The sequence below is a fragment of the Staurois parvus genome, unplaced genomic scaffold, assembly GCF_062004578.1.
Source record: "Staurois parvus isolate SC_StPar_1 unplaced genomic scaffold, SC_StPar_1.0 ptg000449l, whole genome shotgun sequence".
Taxonomy (NCBI): Eukaryota; Metazoa; Chordata; class Amphibia; order Anura; family Ranidae; genus Staurois; species Staurois parvus.
In genome coordinates this window covers 2,929,489-2,950,389 of record NW_028318245.1, presented here as the reverse complement: position 1 = coordinate 2,950,389, position 20,901 = coordinate 2,929,489, and the positions used below count along the sequence as shown (strand labels likewise).

Genomic DNA, 20,901 nt, shown 5'->3' with positions numbered 1-20,901 from the left:
CAGGCACTTCTACCCCCTTCCTGCCCAGGCCAATTTTCAGCTTTCAGCGCTGTCGTACTTCGACAATTGCGCAGTCATGCAACACTGTACCCATATGAAATTTTTATAATTTTCTTTTATCACATCACGTGATCAGCTGTGTCTGTAGGACACAGCGATCATGGAGATCGCTGGGTGCGCACCCCCGGGGGCACGCAGAAGAATGCATTCTGGGAGGACTTCATATGATGCCCTCCCAGAATTGGCCGGTCGCAGTGAAGCCGTCATTCGGCAAGTGGTTAAACAGTGTTAGTGTCTGGGAGGCCCTAGAACAGTGCAGCGTTGCAGACTGGAGAAAGATTTTGCTGGCATTGGATCAGGCTTTATCCATTAGCTGAAGACCTTGTACAGAAGGGCTGAAAGCTTTATGCTTGTGAATGGTTGGATCAGATGGATCTTTGAGGTTGACTTGGGTGTGCATCAGGGGTGTCCTTTGAGTCCTCTGCTACACATATTCACAATCAGTCCCTTCATCAGTAGGATGGAGAGTGGGCCGTTGTGTGGACTGCCGTTGGGCATTCCTGGTGAGCCTCCTCTTAGGGGTTATGATCATGTGTCTGTTCATCTCTGGGATGGAGAAGGCGGAGGAGGTGGTCTTGGTGATGGAGCAGTATGCTGAAGCATCTGTCTCAAATATCAATCAGGATAAGAGTGAGGCTTTGTGGATAAGAGAGGAGGGCGAAGGCTTTGAGCTTCCAGGCACCTTCCCATCGCACTGACAGGAAATTATGTTTTTAAGCATCAAATTTAATCGCGGAGATTGAGGCTTGCAAATTGGGTAAGTAGGCTACAAGATGCCGATGCAAAGGTTGCCAGCTGGAAGGATTGGAAACTCTTACAGGGAAAGGGATGATCTGACTAAAATTTACCTGATCCCGATCATTTCCTATGTCACCTTTTTCTGTGTTTTGACAATGTCTCTCTATGCGAGGATCTACGGCTGTCTCTTCTGTTATGGGAGAGCAGATCCGAGGCAGATGGGTGGTCTAGGTATGGTCAGTCCAGTGGTATTCTTTTCTCTGAGGTTTTGGAAACATTATTTTGGTAACATGCTGAAAAAAAGAACCGCCTGGGTGCATTGGTAATTTTCGGTCCTGGTTTATGCCTTTTTAAAGCTGGGAGAATGGTTGGCAAGTGAAATGGGTACAACATGGTAAGTTCCAAAATTGTGTTGGCCAATGCCTTAAAATGTTTCAGCAGTGGTCAGTGAAGGTCCTAGAGAGGATTGTTGAATCTGCCTTTAGGGTGTCACTAGTCTCAAAGGATTGCCGAGGCCTTGTGTCAGGAGCCGCCACGATACACGGCTCGGCACAGGCGCACTGTGCCCGTTCACGCTAGTGTACGGGCACTAGGTCCTGGTCGGCCGCGGCGGAGACAGAACCCGCGCATGCGCACTCCGAGCCGCGTGTGCGTGCCTGGCACCAATGACAGCGCAGGGCGCGGCATTTAAATCGCCCTGTGCTGACATGAATTGCCATTTGGTCTCCCTGTGTTCCCTGATCCTGTATACCGTGATTCTTGATTGTTGCTGACCCGGATTGTTCCTGACTTTGCTGTACTCTCCTGCTCTGACCCCTGGCTTGCCTGACCTACCGCCTGGATGCCCCCTATTGGATCTGATCTTCTGTTGCTGACCTGGCGTATGACCCGACCATTCTCTGCCCGCTGCTTTGTACCGCACTGCCCCCACGGCTACCGACTCGGCTTGTCTGACCACGCTCCTGCTCATCCATCCACCTTGCTCTGGCATATCCGCCTCTTCACATCAGGCTCTCACCCTGCAGAAACCTCTGGCGGATCCCTCTACCGCGGGTAGGTGTACTCAGGAGCCGCGACCTGGTCTCGGTTCGCTCCAAGTCCATCCCCACCATCAGGGGCCCTGGTGAACAAGCGGACCGGGACTTAGACTCCGCGCTCTGGGGAAACCTAACCAGTGGGCTGCTAGAAATACCGCCAGGCGGTTCCTTACAGTACCGAACGGCCATGACAGAGTCTGGAAGAGGACCATCTCCATTTGAAGACATATGCCAGCACCTGGCGGCCCTAACCCAAGCCATCAAAATGCTGCAAGATGGATATACCCATCTGGAAAGCCGCATCCAGACGTTGACTGCACCTGTCACCCACCTCCCAGGGCCCGGCCTCCCCTGCCCCTTCCGGGGAATCTCCAGGACCATCCATGGGAGCTTTAGCTGCACTGCCTACTTCTGAACCCCGCGTACCACTACCAGAACGCTTCCGCGGGGACCGAGCACGTTTCAGGGCCTTCTGGAATGCATGTCTCCTCTATTTCAACCTGCAGCCACGCACAATTTCCACAGAGTCAGTCAAGGTGGGATTCATAGTATCCCTGCTCCAGGATGAACCCCTGGATTGGGCTCACCGATTGATGGAGAACCACGATCCCCACCTAGAAACAGTAACAGATTTCTTTGAGGCGATGGCCATACTTTACGATGACCCGCAGTGGGCAGCCTCCACAGAATCAGCCCTATACTCCCTTAGACAGGGCCGCCGGGCAGCGGAGGAATATGCATCGGAATTTAGACGGTGGATGGGAGATACCTGTTGGAACGACGCCGCCCTACGCCACCAATTTCGCGTAGGGCTTAAGGACGAGCTAGCCCAAGTACGTCTACCCGAGTCCTTGGAGGATCTTATTGCCTTTGCCATTCAGATAGACCGCAGGCTGCAGGAACGCAGGCTTGAAAGAACCAGCCAGGGTCAGAGAACAACATGGGCACCCTTCCGGGGAGCAGTCTAACCTACACCAGAGGGGAACCGGACTCCAGAACCTGTGGATACCCACGAGCCCATGCAGCTGGGACTGGCTCGGCCGTCCCTATCGCCCGAGGTGGTACATGGTAAATTCCTGTCCGCTGAAAGCGAGTAAGTCTGCCTCTATTTTTTCTTCTATATCTGCTGAAAATATTAAACAGTCCAGTTACTTAGCCATACCTTTTTCCTTCCAGCTCCCAGGAAGAACCGTGGAGGTGACGCTATAATTGATTCCGGAGCATGCAGTTGCTTCGTGGACTTAAACTTTGCCCATCAGCAAAAAATCCCCTCCAGACTAGAGAACAGGGCCTTAACATATTTTTGGCCGACGGATCACAAATTAAGTTGGGGTTGGTGGATCAGGAGACTCCTATTTCTACTACGATAGCGGGTCATCATCGGGAGTTCCTCCGACTAGACACTATAGCCTCTCCTCTTTTCCCAGTCATTCTGGGGCTTCCTAGGTTGCGGGGCCATACCCCCAGATTGATTGGGAAACCGGTTCCGTTCAGTTCTTATCCCCATAGTGTCAGGAACACTGCCACGCCTCGGGCCCTGCAGCTCCCCAATTCCTCCTATGCTCGGATGGAGACTCCAATCTAAGGCAGGTCGTTCCTTCGGCCTACCACAGTTTCCTGGATGTCTTCAGCAAACGAGGGGCAGACGTCCTGCCTCCACACCGAACATATGACTGCCGCATTGACCTTCTACCTGGCTCAGAGATTCTGTTCGGTCGAATTTTTCCCCTGTCCGAGTTAGAATTAGGGGCTTTCAAGGAGTACATTGACGAGAACCTCCAAAAAGGGTTCATCCACCCCTCCACTTCTCCAGTAGGGGCCGGAATCTTCTTTGTAGAAAAGAAGGATAAGTCCCTACGACCCTGCATTATCGCGAGCTAAACAAGGTCACGATAACAAAAAATTGCTATCCACTGCCCCTGGTCCCCGAACTCTTCCAGAGACTGAAATCTGCAGCCATTTTTACAAAACTAGATTTGAGGGGTGCATATAATCTGGTCCGCATAAGGGAGGGGGATGAGTGGAAAACGGCATTTCGCATTCGATTTGGCCATTTCGAGTATTTGGTCATGCCATTCGGACTCTGCAATGCCCCGGCCATGTTCCAACATTTCATTAATGATGTATTCAGAGACTATCTTGATATTTTCGTGGTTGTCTATCTGGACGACATATTAATATTCTCTTCCTCACTCAAAGCTCATAGGGGTCATGTGACAAGTGTATTGGAGCAATTACGCCAACGCGGTCTGTATGCCAAAGCTGACAAGTGCAGCTTCGAGCAACACAGTATTGCATTCCTGGGGCTGATCATCTCCACCACGGGGGTCGCGATGGATCCTCAGAAGGTCTCGGCGATCTTGGATTGGCCAGTACCCACGGATAAGAAAGGCATACAACGCTTTATTGGGTTTGCTAACTTTTATAGAAAGTTTATCAGGAACTTCTCTGGTCTGGTCTCCCCCATTACCCAGTTGACCAAACAAGGGGTCCGCTTAAATGGACGCCCGAGGCTCAGGCAGCATTCGAGTCTCTAAAGAAGTTATTTACCACTGCTCCCATCCTCGGTCATCCTGATTCCTCTCTGCCTTATGTCCTGGAAGTAGATGCCTCAGAAAATGCAGTAGGGGCCATCCTGTCCCAGAGAAAGGGCACCAAGGAACTTCTGCACCCAGTGGCGTTCTTCTCAAGGAAACTTTCACTGACAGAAAGGAACTACGACATTGGAGATCGGGAACTGTTGGCTATAAAAACCGCATTAGAGGAGTGGAGATACCTGCTGGAAGGAGCCACGCATCCTATTCTGTTCTTTACCGACCACAAGAATCTAGAATATTTGAGAACAGCAAACCGCTTACGTCCACGCCAAGCGAGGTGGGCACTCTTTTTCTCCCGATTCTCCTTCCACATTACGTACAGACCAGGCTCCAAAAACACGAAGCCGGACGCCCTCTCACGCATGTTTGAGGATCCTGAGGAAGTTCCAAAGCCAGATACCATCTTGTCCTCAAGGAACTTTCTTGCCCACCAGACGGAGCTACGTTCTAGGCTGCAAGATGCATCCCTGGGTATGCAACCCTACCTGGGGTGTCCTCCCAGAGCAAGGGAGGACTCGTATGGAAGGAAGGACTAATCGTGGTACCAGAAGAGGTCCGAACATTGGTCCTGAGACACTGCCACGATCATCTGATGGCAGGTCATTTCGGGCTGGCGAAGACTCTCCAAATTGCTCCAGAGCACGTTCTGGTGGCCAAGCATGATCAAGGATTGTGAACTCTACATTAAGTCCTGCGCCATTTGTCAGAGGAACAAACCGTCCAGGAGCAAGGCCTGGGGTTTGCTATGCCCACTGCCTATACCCGATCGACCGTGGCAAATGATTGCGATCGACTTTATAGTCGAGCTTCCTCTGTCCCAGGGCCACACCGCGATCTTCGTGATCGTGGACAGTTTGTTCAAAATGGCCCACTTTCTACCCTTGAAGAATACGCCATCAGCTCTTGAAATGGTGCAAATCTTCATACGAGAAGTAGTGAGGCTGCACGGAGTCCCTGAAGACATTGTCTCGGATCAAGTCCAGTTTACCTCAAAGTTCTGGAGGGCATTATGTGAAGCATTGGGTATCAAATTGTCCCTCTCCTCCGCTTACCACCCACAGACTAATGGACAGACGGAGAGGACAAACCAAACACTGGAACAGTATGTGAGATGCTACACGTCCTTCCTGCAGGATGATTGGCTGGCACTCCTACCGCTGGCAGAATTCGCCTACAATAACGCGAACCATTCAGCCACAGGGCAATCTCCGTTTCTTGCAAACTATGGGTTCCATCCCACATTCCTGCCTGATCTGGTTGCCGAAAGTTCAGTCCATGCCACTCAAAGCATGCTCACTTTTTTTTCTACCAATAACAAGGTACTTCAGGAAGCTATTTCAAGAGCCCAAGAAGACAACAAAAAAGCCTTCGATAGGAAGCGAAGGGGGGAACTAGTGTTGCAACCTGGGGATCAGGTCTGGTTGGCAACAACAAACCTGAAAATGTCTTGTCCATCGAAGAAACTGGGACCGAAGTTTGTGGATCCATTCCAAGTGAAGCGAATGATTAACAAAGTAGCGTATGAACTTGTTCTTCCGGAGACTTTTAAAATCCACCCAGTTTTTCATGTATCACTTCTGAAGCCAGCTGTGCCAGACCCTTCCCAGATCGGGAGTCCAGACCTCCAGAGGCTATAACCATTGAGGAGCAGGAGGAATTTGAGGTGGAAGCAATCCTGAACTGCCGGAAAAGGGGGGCCAGACTCAGTTCCTGATCAAGTGGAAGGGTTATGGTCCCGAGGAAAACTCATGGGAACTAGCCCAAAATGTTCATGCCCCCAGGCTTATCCGGGAGTTCTATCGTAGTCACCCACGGTGGAGAGTTCAGTTGGGCACCCGGAGGTTGCCCGCAGGGGGGGGGCAATGTCAGGAGCTGCCACAATACACGGCTCGGCACAGGAGCACTGTGCCCGTTCACGCTAGTGTACGGGCACTAGGTCCTGGCCAGCCGTGGCGGGGACAGAACCCGCCCATGCGCACTTGGAGCCACAGGTGCGCGCCTGGCACCAATGACAGTGCAGGGTGCGGTATTTAAATCGCCCTGCGCTGACATGAATTGCCGTTTGGTCTCCCTGTGTTCCCTGATCCTGTTTACCGTGATTCTTGATTGTTGCTGACCCGGATTGTTCCTGACTTTGCTGTATTCTCCTGCTCTGACCCCTGGCTTGCCTGACCTACCTCCTGGATGCCCCCTATTGGATCTGATCTTCTGTTGCTGACCTGGCATGTGAGCCGACCATTCTCTGCCCGCTGCTTTGTACCGCACTGCTCCCACGGCTACCGACTCGACTTGTCTGACCACGATCCTGCTCATCCATCCACCTTGCTCTGACATATCCGCCTCTTCACATCAGGCTCTCACCCTGCAGAAGCCTCTGGCGGATCCCTCTACAGCGGGTAGGTGTACTCAGGAGCCGCGACCTGGTCTCGGTTCGCTCCAAGTCCATCCCCACCATCAGGGGCCCTGGTGAACAAGCGGACTGGGACTTAGACTCCGCACTCTGTGACAACCTAACCGATGGGCTGCTAGAGGTACCTTACACCTTGTTATGAGGGAGGGCCTGTGTTTGATTAATCTGAAGAGAATCATTTGAACCTTACAGGAGTTGGCCTGGCTCTTATTCCATGGCAGACTCTATGTGGAGGGCAACCTGAAGCATCAATCTCAGTGCCTCCACTTTTTTTTTTTGTAGACCACATACATCCTAAATATAGAACAATTTATTAAACTGTACATCCACATCCAGATCTGCTGTTTTAAAGGCCAAATACATCCTAAATTTAGAACCGTTTATAGACGGATACGTCCTAAATATGGAACCATTTATCCAACCGTCCATCCAGAGCCTCTGGTTTATAGACCGGATACGTCCTAAATATAGAACCATCTATCCAACCGTCCATCCGGAGCCTCTGGTTTATAGACTGGATACATCCTAAATATAGAACCATTTATCCAACCGTCCATCCGGAACCTCTGATTTATAGACCGGATACGTCCTAAATATAGAGCCATTTATCCAACCGTCCATCTGGAACCTCTGGTTTATAGACAGGATACATCCTAAATATAGAACCATTTATCCAACTGTCCATCCAGAGCCTCTGGTTTATAGACCGGATACATCCTGAATATAGAACCATTTATCCAACCGTCCATCCAGAGCCTCTGGTTTATAGACCGGATACGTCCTAAATATAGAACCATTTATCCAACCGTCCATCCGGAGCCTCTGGTTTATAGACCGGATACATCCTAAATATAGAACCATCTATCCAACTGTCCATCCGGAGCCTCTGGTTTATAGACCGGATACATCCTAAATATAGAACCATTTATCCAACCGTCCATCCGGAACCTCTGGTTTATAGACCGGATACGTCCTAAATATAGAACCGTCTATCCAACCGTCCATCCGGAGCCTCTGGTTTATAGACCGGATACATCCTAAATATAGAACCATTTATCCAACCGTCCGTCCGGAACCTCTGGTTTATAGACCAGATACATCCTAAATATGGAACCATTTATCCAACCGTCCATCCAGAGCCTCTGGTTTATAGACCGGATACATCCTAAATATAGAGCCATTTATCCAACCGTCCATCTGGAACCTCTGGTTTATAGACCGGATACATCCTAAATATGGAACCATTTATCCAACCGTCCATCCAGAGCCTCTGGTTTATAGACCGAATACATCCTGAATATAGAACCATTTATCCAACCATCCATCCAGAGCCTCTGGTTTATAGACCGGATACATCCTAAATATAGAACCATTTATCCAGATATAGATATAAACAGCTGTTATACCTACCAAGCCATTGACATAGATTCAAACCTCCTGTGCAAGGTGAAAGAAATCCTGAAAATATGACCTGTTGGGGGTAAATGAGGACTGAGAATGGGTAGCCCTGCACTCCTTTCCTAGCAGTTACAGGAAATATTACACAGCTGGGTATACCTCCCGACCTAAGAATCTGAGTAAGAGGGGCAGCCAAGGGAGAGGAGGATCTGTGGCGCTCCTGCAGCCATAGGTGGGGGTGTTGAAGGTACCCTGAATACTGGGTGTGGTATAATAGAGCCTCCGCCTACTTGTGTATACACCACAAATGTGTGCCGTATTCCTCCTATTCACAAAAAATTCTTCAATTACTGAGGAACCAATGAGTCTTACAGACACATAAACACACAATGCAAGAGAGTGAGAAAAGTTATGTAAAGGAAAAACACGGCATGTAAGAAATGAACATACCGAATTCTTCGGTGCCTTTAGCCAAACTTTTTAAGATGGTTATAGAATCTGGTGATCCTTATTTTTTAACCATTGCAATGTTATCTAATATTTTTCACATACTAAACAAAGACGGGACTCCCCCTTTAATGACATTACTGTCAAGGTGGAGATCTTTTTACAATTTTTGGAGTGGTAGGACTAGGGTTGCCACCTCATCCCTTTAAAACCGAACACATATTAATTATTTCACGCACTTGTATAGCACCATCAATTTACGCAGCACTTTACATATATATTGTACATTCACATCAGTACCTAACCCTCAAGGGGCGTACAATCTAAGGTCCCTAAACCTCAAGGGGCATACAATCTAAGGTCCCTAACCCTCAAGGGGCGTACATTCTAAGGTCCCTAACCCTCAAGGGGTGTACATTCTAAGGTCCTTAACCCTCAAGGGGCGTACATTCTAAGGTCCCTAACCCTCAAGGGGCGTACATTCTAAGGTCCCTAACCCTCATGGACGTACATTTTAAGGTCCCTAACCCTCAGGGGGCGTACATTTTAAAGTCCCTAACCCTCAAGAGGCATACAATCTAAGGTCCCTAGCCCTCAAGGGGCATACAATCTAAGGTCCCTAACCCTCAAGGGGCGTACATTCTAAAGTCCCTAACCCTCAAGAGGCATACAATCTAAGGTCCCTAACCCTCAAGGGGCGTACATTCTAAGGTCCCTAACCCTCAAGGGACGTACATTTTAAGGTCCCTAACCCTCAGGGGGCATACATTCTAAAGTCCCTAACCCTCAAGGGGCGTACAATCTAAGGTCCCTAACCCTAAAGGGGTGTACAATCTAAGGTAATTCACATTCATACATACACATACTAGGGCCAATTTAGACAGGAGCCAATTAACTTACCAGCATGTTTTTAGAATGTGGTAGGAAACTGGAGTACCCGAAGGAAACCCGCACAGGGAGAATATGGAAACTCCAGGCAGGTGGTGCTGTGGTTGGGACAAGACCCAACAACTCCTAGTACTGCCAGGTGGAAGTGCTAACCATTTAGCCACTGTGCTGCCCAATAAATAAACAGGCTAATTTAGTGCAGATATGGATCTAAGTGAGTTTAATTACCACCTTAATCAGCCACAGAACCCGAGTCATTCATATGTGTTCGGTTTTAAAGGGATGAGGTGGCCACCCCTAGGTAGGACACAGAGAAAAGAGTCATGATCGTAAAGACACAGGAAGTCAAATACAGGAAGTGATGTCACAAATGTGGTGGAAGTGGTGTCAGGTGAACACAGGAAGCGATAGACAGACAGGAAGTGAGGTGCCAAATGAACAAGAAGTGATGTAAGGGTCTAAACAGGAAGTTGTGGGTGAGAGCAGTGAGTTGTGAGGAAGTTAAGAGAAGACTTTGGAGCTCCCAAAGTGAACCAATTATTAGAGGATTATAGAAGTCACATACAAAATCCATGATCTGCTGACAGGAGAGGTGAGCTGTGCCGGGAATTCTGGGACATTCTCCAGTAACAGACAAGGGATGTGTCTGGATGGTGACTGTATCATTGTGTGTCAGGTTCCTAAAAGGTGTCAGGATGTCACTGTCTATTTCTCCATGGAGGAGTGGGAATATTTAGAAGGACACAAGGACCTCTACAAGGACGTCATGATGGATAACCAGCCGCCCCTCACATCACCGGGTAAGAGGAGACTTTATTGTAAAGGAGAGAGCAGTACGGAGGATCCACCTAGATCCCCCATCATCTGATAAACATAGAAACAATGGATTCAGGCAGTGTGTGTGTTTCCTACAGATGGACCCAGTCATGGGAGCCCACCAGAGAGATGTCCCCATCCTCTGTATTCCCGGGATTCCACACAGGAAGGTCACACCATCCCTCACCATCATCAGGTAGATGGATCCAGTCATGGGAACCCACCAGAGAGATGTCCCCATCCTCTGTATTCCTGGGATTCCACACAGGAAGATCACGTCACCCCTCACCATCATCAGGTAGGTGGGACTGAACAACCAGATCTCAAAAAGAATTCTAATCTTTGAAAGGACATTCTTCTATGTCATCTCTTGCTCCATTTTTTTTTCTATAATCTCTGATGCTTAGAATGAAGAACTAAAAGACATCAAAGCTGAGATTAAAGAGGAAGAAGAAGAGATGTTGATAAGTGGAACTCAGCAGTCTATGGAGGAGGGTGGTCCTCTGTATTCCCAGAATTCCACACAGGAAGGTCATAACATCCCACACCATCATCAGGTAGATGGAAAGAATATAAAAGTGACTCTAGACTGCATGAGATTATACTCTTCTCTTAGCCTACTGGTCTTCACATTTTAAAGTTTTCTTTATTTTTGTTGGCTTAGCATGAAGAACAGATGTATTTGAAAGTTGAGTTTAAAGAGGAGGAAGAGGTCATGGATGTGATGAGTTATCAGGTGTCTACAGAGGAAGTTGGGAAGATGGTGACAACTAAAGAGGAAGAAGAGGTGATGACTGTGATGGACTATCAGGAGTCTATGAAGGAAGTTGGGAAGATGGTGACAGCTAAAGAGGAGGAACCTTCTCTAGATATCAGCACAGGTGAGTAATGAACACTAAATACAGAAACTGATCAAGTGTATACGTTGATGATTGAGGATCAGTAGACCTTCACATCAGGTAATATAATCTCTACAAGGATGTCATGATGGACAATCAGCCGCCACTCACATCACCGGGTAAGAGGAGACTTTATTGTAAAGGAGAGAGCAATATGGAGGGTCCACCTAGATCCCCCATCATCTGATAAATACATAGAAACAATGAATTCAGTCAGTGTGTGTGTTTCCTACAGATGGATCCAGTAATGGGAACCCACCAAAGAGATGTCCTCCTCCTCTGTATTCCTGGAATTCCACACAGGAAGATCACACCATCCCTCACCATCATCAGGTAGATGGATCCAATAATGGGAAACCACCAGAGAGATGTCCCCGTCCTCTGTATTCCTGGGATTCCACACAGGAGGATCATAACTATGCACACCATGATCAGGTAGATGGGACTAAGCAATTAGACTTTGATTTCTACTCTTTGAGGTGATATTTGTCTTTCATCGCTTGTTTTTTTTTACGAATCTATTTTATCATGTTTGGGTTTTCAGGATGAAGAACGGAAAGACATCAAAGCTGAGCCTAAAGTGGAAAAAGAAGACACGTTTTGGGATCAGCAGTCTATGGAGGAGGGTGGTCCTCTGTATTCCTGGCAATCCACACAGGAAGATCACACCATCCTTCACCATGATCAGGTAGGTGGGACTGGGCATGTAGACCTAAATATGTGTTCTGGTCAAATGTCTTCCATTAAAATAAAATGTTCATAAGAATACATAAACAGGTGGAGGAACATCATTTTTGCATTGCGTTCACCGATGGCATTCGAAGCACACCATCTCTCACCATCAAGGGCGGACTGACAACTCATGGGGCCCCCGGGCAATAGGGGATCATTGGGTCCCTGTGTCCTTGCCCACACTCAAACCACACCCAAAAAAGCCTATGAAAGGTACCAGTGGCATCTCATGGGGCCCCTTACTGACCCTGGGCCCTCGGGCAGTGCCCGAGTTCCCAAATGGTCAGTCCGCCCCTGCTCACCATGTAGGTGAACTCGGTGTATAGAACACCGTTCTGAATATGTGAGATGACATTCTTCTACTTAGTCTCTTGTTTAATTCTGCATCTGAAGCAGGTTGCCCACATTAGTAAGTGAGTAGTGTCTGACCCAGGAAAGGGAAGGGGTTAAATTGTTCTGTCCTGGGCTTTTTGGACCCAGCCTACCTGCTCTGTCATGCTAAATTAAGGAGGAGGGCTGGGTATGGTGGGCTCCTTGTTCAGTTTTAGGTTCTGAAATCCTGTGACACCGCACTGCAGACGGGGACTACTGAGCCCTTTAGAATGCCAGCTTTCCAGAGGACTGCCACACCATGGACTTCCACAAGTTTTATGGACTCTCACCTTTATAAGGTATGCCTGGGCAGCCACAAACCAGACTAGTTAGGGATGCACTGGACTGTAATGTTTGAGTCCCGTTATTGCACTTTAGAGTTCAGTAATAGTTTGTTAACCATTTCTGTTCTGAGGTTACTCCAAAGGGGTGCATGAAGGTTAATGGCAGATAGATGGACTTGGGTCAGTCACAAGTGGTCAACTTGGCATCGGGAGAGAAGGAAGTAAGCAGTTTCCACAGGTAACCAAAGGGCTGGTATGAAGCATGGTGCCTGGGTAAGGTGAGGTTTTCTTGGGTGGTGGTGGGTCGTGCTTGGGTGCCCTGGTCTCCTCCCCAGTGTAGGAACTGGAACCGAACCCACGTTATGGATACACCAGCCTCACCATTTGGTATGGAAGAGGTCTACGTGGGACTTAATTCTGTGACTGGGAGTGAGTTGGCAGAGGTACACTGGACAGCTGGAGGCTCAGCGGTGAACCTCCTAAATGCACCGGTCAAGGTGTGTGGTGACACGGGACAGCATGGGGCTCAGTGCATATGTTCAGTGTGTTCATCTGTAGGCCAGGGGCCCGTCTTAAGGTAGATTTCACTTCGTCCTAGGGCCTTGATGATGGAAAGGTACCCCATGTGCAGGGCGAGTGACCCCACCCACACTGGCTGGCATAGCCTAAGAACCCCGTGGGCTAACCGCTTTTTGTACTCCCTCACCTACCCCAAACCCACGTGCCACCTTTGCTCCCCACACCACCCTTTCCCGTTTTACAGATCCTTCTTTCACACTTCATTTTATTGTTTTTTTTTAATCAATATACAGTGGGGATCGAAAGTTTGGGCACCCCAGCTAAAAATTTGTATTAATGTGCATAAAGAAGCCAAGGAAAGATGGAAAAATCTCCAAAAGGCATCAAATTACAGATTAGACATTCTTATAATATGTCAACAAAAGTTAGATTTTATTTCCATCATTTACACTTTTAAAATAACAGAAAAAAAAAATGGCGTCTGCAAAAGTTTGGGCACCCTGCAGAGTTAATATCTTGTACTGCCCCCTTTGGCAAGTATCACAGCTTGTAAACGTTTTTTGTAGCCAGCCAAGAGTCTTTCAATTCTTGTTTGAGGTATCTTTGCCCATTCTTCCTTACAAAAGTCTTCCAGTTCTTTGAGATTTCTGGGCTGTCTGTCACGCACTGTTTTTTTAAGGTCTATCCATAGATTTTCAATTATGTTGAGGTCAGGAGATTGTGAAGGCCATGGCAAAACCTTCAGTTTACGCCTCTTGATGTAATCCCCCGTGGATTTCGAGGTGTGTTTAGGATCATTATCCATTTGTAGAAGCCATCCTCTCTTTAACGTCAGCTTTTTCACAGATGGCATCAAGTTACCATCCAAAATTTGCTGAAATTTTATTGAATCCATTTTTCCTTCTACTCGTGAGATGTTCCCTGTGCCACTGGCTGCAACACAACCCCAAAGCATGATTGATCCAACCCCATGCTTAACAGTTGGACAGAGGTTCTTTTCATTATATTCTGTGCCCCTTCTTCTCCAAATGTACCTTTGCTCATTCCAGCCAAAAAGTTCAATTTGAACCTCATCGGTCAACAGAACTTGTTTCCAAAATGCATCAGGCTTGTCTATATGTTCATTTGCAAAGTTCAAACGATGATTTTTGTGGTGAGGACGTAGAAGAGGTTTTCTTCTGATGACTCTTCCGTGAAGACCATATTTGTACAAGTATCTCTTTATAGTGGAATAGTGTATCACAACTCCAGTGTCTGCCAGATCTTTCTGGAGGGATCGTGCAGTCAAACGTGGGTTTTGAATTGTTTTTCTCACAATCCTGCGAGCTGTTCTGTCTGATATTTTTCTTGGTCTTCCAGATCTTGCTTTAACTTCCACTGTTCCTGATGACTGCCATTTCTTAATTACATTCCGAACAGAGGATATTGACATCTGAAAACGCTTTGCTATCTTCTTATAGCCTTCTCCAGCTTTGTGAGCGTCAACTATTTTCAGTTTCAGTTTGCTAGACAACTGCTTAGAAGAACCCATGGTGCTGATTGTTGGGGCAAGGTCAGATGAGTCTGGGCATTTAAAACCTTTTGAGATTGACATAACCTGGTCTTCCCAGACGATGATTGAGAACAATCCATGACACTGGCAGGTCTCAGCTTTGCAAAGGGGGCAGTGCATGCTATAAATTCTGCAGGGTGCCCAAACTTTTGCAGACGCCATTTTTTTGTTTTCTGTTTTCTGTTATTTTGAAAGTGTAAATGATGGAAATAAAATCTAACTTTTGTTGACATATTATAAGAATGTCTAATCTGTAATTTGATGCCTTTTGGAGATTTTTTCCATCTTTCCTTGGCTTCTTTATGCACATTAATACAAATTTTTAGCTGGGGTGCCCAAACTTTCGATCCCCACTGTATGTTACTTTCTTATGTGGTCCTCCAAGTTCATTCACAGTCATCATGGGGCCAGCAGACTGATGAGCTCCGTCACTCTGATTGGCTCATCCTTCTGCTTCTGCTTCTCCCAGTCTGAGCTCTTAAGTACAGATACTGCAAGAGCCTGATTCCAGGTCCCATTCAGGTACTTACACTGCTTGGGAGAAATACATTCAATATATTAATGATTACAGAGCTGCTGTCTTTTGTGTGTCTTTTATATCTGCCTGGAGTTGAGCTTTATTAGATTTTGTTTATTATTTTGGGGTTTAGATGAATATAAAATCTGAGGTCAAAGAGGAGGAAGTGGAGACGTCTGTGGAAGTTGATCAGCTGTCCATGGAGGAGGTCGGGATGATTATGAAAAGTGAACAGGAAGACCTGTTTCTGCCTATTGACACGAGTAAGTACGAGCACTATGGAAGGAATAGGTCCCAGTCTTGCTTCACTTCTGAGTATAGGCAGGGCAAACTAGACGGTTGCCTAGGGCGCACTGCCACCTAGGGGCGCCTGGACGCAGCACATGCCGGCACTCTCTCCGTCATGAATGACCGTCCAGCTGAAGGGTGGCAGAGGGGAGGAAGAAAGGAGAGAGGAAGATGCCCGATGTCTGGTACCAGTGCGCAGATGAGCTGCCGTTCCTTCCAGTGTTCCTCTCAGACGCAGTCCTTTACTGCAAGCTGGCTGGCGGCTGATGATCGCTGTGGAGTTCCAACTCTTCTCTTCCCATTCATCAGCGGAGGGTGAGCTGCGCCTGCGGAGGACGGTAATGTCTGACTCCGATGTTTCGTGTCTGTGTGAGTGTGACCTGGCCGGACATTACATGTGCAAGGTGTCAGTGAGTGATGACATCATCGGATCCAACAGCCTGCTCTTGTAGCACCTGCTGATCTGTGTCAGTGAGTGATGACATCATCGGTTCCAACAGCCTGCTCTTGAAGCGCCTGCTGATCTGTGTCAGTGAGTGATGACATCATCAGATCAAACAGCCTGCTCTTGTAGCGCCTGCTAATCTGTGTCAGTGAGTGATGACATCATCAGATCCAACAGCCTGCTCTTACAGCGCCTACTGATCTGTGTTGGTTGGTGTTGTGTCGGATCTGCACTGTGTGGGATCGCTCCATTCAGGTGTGTGTGTGTGTGTGTGGGCTGGGCTCCCTACTGTCATGGCGTGTTACCACCCCCCATTGCCTGGAATCTGTCAGAATGTAGATCCATCATCCTCCACTCACTGCAACTGTCACCCTGCCAGCCACAGATACAGTCCGTCCGTAACGCTGACCTTGTCTTTAATACTGGTGCTGGTGACATCGTACGGCACATATTTGTGCAAATAAACAGTAATTAACAGTTTCATGTTTTGTTAATTTAATATTTTCTAGCTATCCTAGTCCGCAAAATTTATTTTGGACCAGTCTTGAGTATAAGGATTGCATTTTAACCAGATCGGCTCTGGAGCAAATGTTTTCATTTCTTGCACATTTTTGGCAATAAAATGACTTAAACCCCCCGACCCAGAAAAATATAAATTTTCTGAAAGCAGTGTCTGTGTAAAAAAAAAAAAAAAAAAATAGTTGCACATTTTTATGTCACATGATATTTGGGTAACTGTTTATTCAAAGTAAATTTACAGGAAAAAAATTCATAAAATGGATTTTACTGCAAAAGCACAATGTAATAGCCATTTTTTGGTAAAATATAAAAGACGAGGTTGTTGTGATGAGGTTTTTTTTTTATTTTTTTTTGCAATTTGTGCAAATAAACAGTAATTAACAGTTTCATGTTTTGTTAATGTAATATTTTCTATTTTCTGGGGCGCAAGTAGCTGGACTTGCCTAGTCCGCAAAATTATTTTGGACCGGTCTTGAGTATAAGGATTGTAGCTTAACCAGATCAGCTCTGGAGCAAATGTTTTCATTTCTTGCACATTTTTTGGCAATAAAATGACTTAAACCCTCCAACGCAGAAAAATATAAATTTTTTTGAAAGCAGTGCCCGTGTAAAAAAAAAATAATAAAAAAAAATAGATAGTTGCACATTTTTATGTCACAAGATATTTGAGTAACTGTTTATTCAAGGCAAATTTTCAGGAAACAATTTAATAAAATGAATTTTACTGCAAAAGCACAATATAATACCCATTTTTTGGTAAAATATAAAAGACAAGTTTGCTAAAATTCTGGTTATTCGCAAACTTCTGACGTTTTTTACATTTTATTTTTTTTTTCCATTTCTTTCCATCAGCTGGCGGTGATGTCAGGAATTCCTCGGAGAGACGTCTTCTATTATCTGCTGATTGGAAGTCAGAAGATAATGCCATCACACAGGATTCTCCAGGAGTGAATCCAAATACACCCAATATCCATCACAGACCTTCCTGTCCGGAGACATCAATGGATCCCTCTGATCAGGGGGAATCTTCTGATCGATTGATTGCATATATCTATTTAAAATCTCACACTGCAGATAGATCAACAGATCCATCGAATCCCAAGAAATCTTCCGCACCCCATGAAGGAGCTCACCGAGGGGACAATCTATTCTCGTGTTCGGAGTGCGAGGCATCTTTCGCTGTACACAAATTTCTTCTTTTACACCAGAGAATTCACATGGGCACGCTTCCTTATTCCTGCTCAGAGTGCGGGAAATGTTTTGCTTTTAAAGGAGACTTTGTTAAACATCAGAAAATTCACAGGGTTGATTGTCCTTATTTATGTTCAGAGTGCGGGAAATCTTTCATGAAGAAAGCTAATCTCGTCAGTCATCAGAGAATTCACATGCGCGAGCATCCGTATTCGTGTTCAGAGTGCGGGAAATCCTTCATAAAGAAAGCTAATCTCGTTAATCATCAGAGAATTCACACGGGCGAGCGTCCTTATTCATGTCCAGAGTGCGGGAAATCTTTCACCAAAAAAGGAGGTCTTGATAAACACCGGAGAATTCACACGGGTGAGCGTCCTTATTCATGCACTGAGTGCGGGAAATCTTTCGCCCATAAAGGAGACTTTGCTGCACACCAGAGAGTTCACACAGGTGAGCGTCCTTATTCATGTTCAGTGTGTTTGAAAACTTTTACTTTTAAAAGAGCCCTTGTTGCACACCAGAGAATTCACACGGGTGAGCGTCCTTATTCATGTTCAGAGTGCGGGAAATCTTTCACTAAAAAAGGAAGCCTTGATACACATTTGATAATTCACACAGGCGAGCGTCCTTATTCATGTACAGAGTGCAGGAAATCTTTCACTCATAAAGGAGACCTCGTTAAGCATCAGAGAATCCACACAGGTGAGCGTCCCTATTCATGTTCAGAGTGTGGGAAATCTTTCACTTATAAAGGAGACCTTGTTAAGCATCAGAGAGTTCACACGGGTGACCGTCCTTATTCGTGTTCGGAGTGCGGGAAATCGTTCACTTATAAAGGAGACCTTGTTAAACACCAGAGAATTCACACGGGTGACCGTCCTTATTCATGTACCGAGTGCAGGAAATCTTTTGCTAAAAAAGGAGGTCTTGATACACACCAGAGAATTCACACGGGTGAGCGTCCTTATTCATGTACCGAGTGCGGGAAATCTTTCACTTCTAAAGGAGACCTTGTTGCACACCAGAAAATTCACACGGGTGAGCATTCCTGTACAGAGTGCGGGAAACCTTTCACTTCCAAAGGAGAACTTGTTAAACATCAGAGATCTCACACGGGTGAGCATCCTTATTCCTGTTCAGTGTGTTGGAAATCTTTCTCTTTAAAAGGAGGCCTCCTTACGCACCAGAGAATTCACACGGGCGAGCGTCCTTATTCATGTTCAGAGTGCGGGAAATCCTTCACTCAGAAAGGGAACCTTACAAAACACCACAGAATTCACACGGGTGAGCGTCCTTATTCCTGCACTGAGTGCGGGAAATCTTTCACTCAGAAAGAAACCCTTGTGACACATCAGAGAACACACACCGCACAGCGTCCTCGGTGCATTCAAAGTGCGGGAAATGTTTTATAGCTACGTGCCTTTCCTCTGGGTACTCTGTTTTCCTTCCACACTCCACACATGCTGGGAGGTTCAGTGGCTCCTGTCTATATTGGACCCAGAATGTGTATGTATGAATGTGAGTTAGGGACCTTAGACTGTATGCTCCTCGGGGGGCAGGGACTGATGTGAATGTACAATATATCTGTAAAGCACTGTGTAAATTGATGGCGAGATATAAGTACCTGAAATAAATAAATAAAATAAGTATAATAAGACATCAGCGGAAATGCGCCTGACAACTGTTGTAACAAATGTATGATTTATACGAGTGGAACTTCATGATCCATAACACCACTGTAGGAAGAAAATATGGAAAAAGTTGGTGTTGAGTTGTTTATAGTTGGAGAGCTGTCAGAATGTAGTGTGGATTGTGGAGGAGAGCTGTCAGAGAATGTAGTGTGGATGGTGGGGGGAGGAGAGCTGTCAGAGAATGTAGTGTGGATGGTAGGGGAGGAGAGCTGTCAGAGAATGCAGTGTGGATGAGAGCTGTCAGAGAATGTAGTGTGGATGGTGGATGAGAGCTGTCAGAGAATGTAGTGTGGATGGTGGAGGAGAGCTGTCTGAGAATGTAGTGTGGATGTTGGAGGAGAGCTGTCAGAGAATGTAGTGTGGATGGTGGAGGGAGGAGAGCTGTCAGAGAATGTAGTGTGGATGGTGGAGGGAGGAGAGCTGTCAGAGAATGTAGTGTGGATGGTGGGAGGAGAGCTGTCAGAGAATGTAGTGTGGATGGTGGAGGAGAGCTGTCAGAGAATGTAGTGTGGATGGTGGGAGGAGAGCTGTCAGAGAATGTAGTGTGGATGGTGGATGAGAGCTGTCAGAGAATGTAGTGTGGATGGTGGAGGAGAGCTGTCTGAGAATGTAGTGTGGATGGTGGAGGGAGGAGAGCTGTCAGAGAATGTAGTGTGGATGGTGGATGAGAGCTGTCAGAGAATGTAGTGTGGATGGTGGAGGAGAGCTGTCTGAGAATGTAGTGTGGATGGTGGAGGGAGGAGAGCTGTCAGAGAATGTAGTGTGGATGGTGGAGGGAGGAGAGCTGTCAGAGAATGTAGTGTGGACGGTGGAGGGAGGAGAGCTGTCAGAGAATGTAGTGTGGACGGTGGAGGGAGAAGAGCTGTCAGAGAATGTAGTGTGGATGAGAGCTGTCAGAGAATGTAGTGTGGATGGTGGGGGAGGAGAGCTGTCAGAGAATGTAGTGTGAATGGTGGCATTTCAAATTGTGGAGAAGTAGGGCAGAGTTTCTAAACTGCTTTACCTAAGCGGAACCCTTGGAAAAATGTCTGAGCTGTCATGGAACCCCTGAAATAATGTTCAGATCTACAGCTCACGGAACATTGGTGTGATGAGCGAACTCTTGATCAGTGTCGGGACAAGTCATCTAGCGCCATTTGCAGATGCCAAATGGTACCCTCCCCCCCCCCCCAAAAAAAGGTCTGAGCATCAGGTGTCAGCAAATATCCCCTCCTTACCCCCCAACAAAAATTTGGAGCACTAATCTTCACACTTACCCCCAAGCATAAATTCTCCCCCCCAAAAATGCCCCCTCTTCCAGTACAAATACCCCTTCCCAACTCAAATCCTTTCCCTCCCCAAATCCCCCCTCCTAGCACAAATGCTCTCCTTCAACAAAATCCACCCCACAAATCCCCTCTCCGAGCACTAACCCTCCCCCCCAGCAGGGGTGTCCCTCGGGTTGGTGTCTCCCGGTGCCGGAACACTTGGTGACACCCCCTCTGACGATCCTCGCAAGATG

The 20,901-nt window shown here is 46.9% G+C and overlaps 1 protein-coding gene across 1 annotated transcript in view; it reads left to right on the top strand.

Moving 5' to 3' along the window:
- LOC149453318 (uncharacterized) overlaps positions 1-19,371 on the top strand; it is a 36,186-nt gene extending 16,815 nt beyond the window's left edge. Inside the window, exons 9-18 of the mRNA XM_089688625.1 lie at positions 2,342-2,668; positions 5,032-6,000; positions 10,120-10,375; positions 10,490-10,689; positions 10,799-10,948; positions 11,056-11,272; positions 11,526-11,725; positions 11,835-11,978; positions 15,400-15,529; positions 17,371-19,371. Of these exons, the coding sequence (XP_089544751.1) occupies positions 2,342-2,668; positions 5,032-6,000; positions 10,120-10,375; positions 10,490-10,689; positions 10,799-10,948; positions 11,056-11,272; positions 11,526-11,725; positions 11,835-11,978; positions 15,400-15,529; positions 17,371-19,121 (4,344 nt within the window). The 3' untranslated portion in view covers positions 19,122-19,371. The remainder of the gene's footprint in view (positions 1-2,341; positions 2,669-5,031; positions 6,001-10,119; positions 10,376-10,489; positions 10,690-10,798; positions 10,949-11,055; positions 11,273-11,525; positions 11,726-11,834; positions 11,979-15,399; positions 15,530-17,370) is intronic.
- The last annotated feature ends 1,530 nt before the right edge of the window (positions 19,372-20,901 follow it).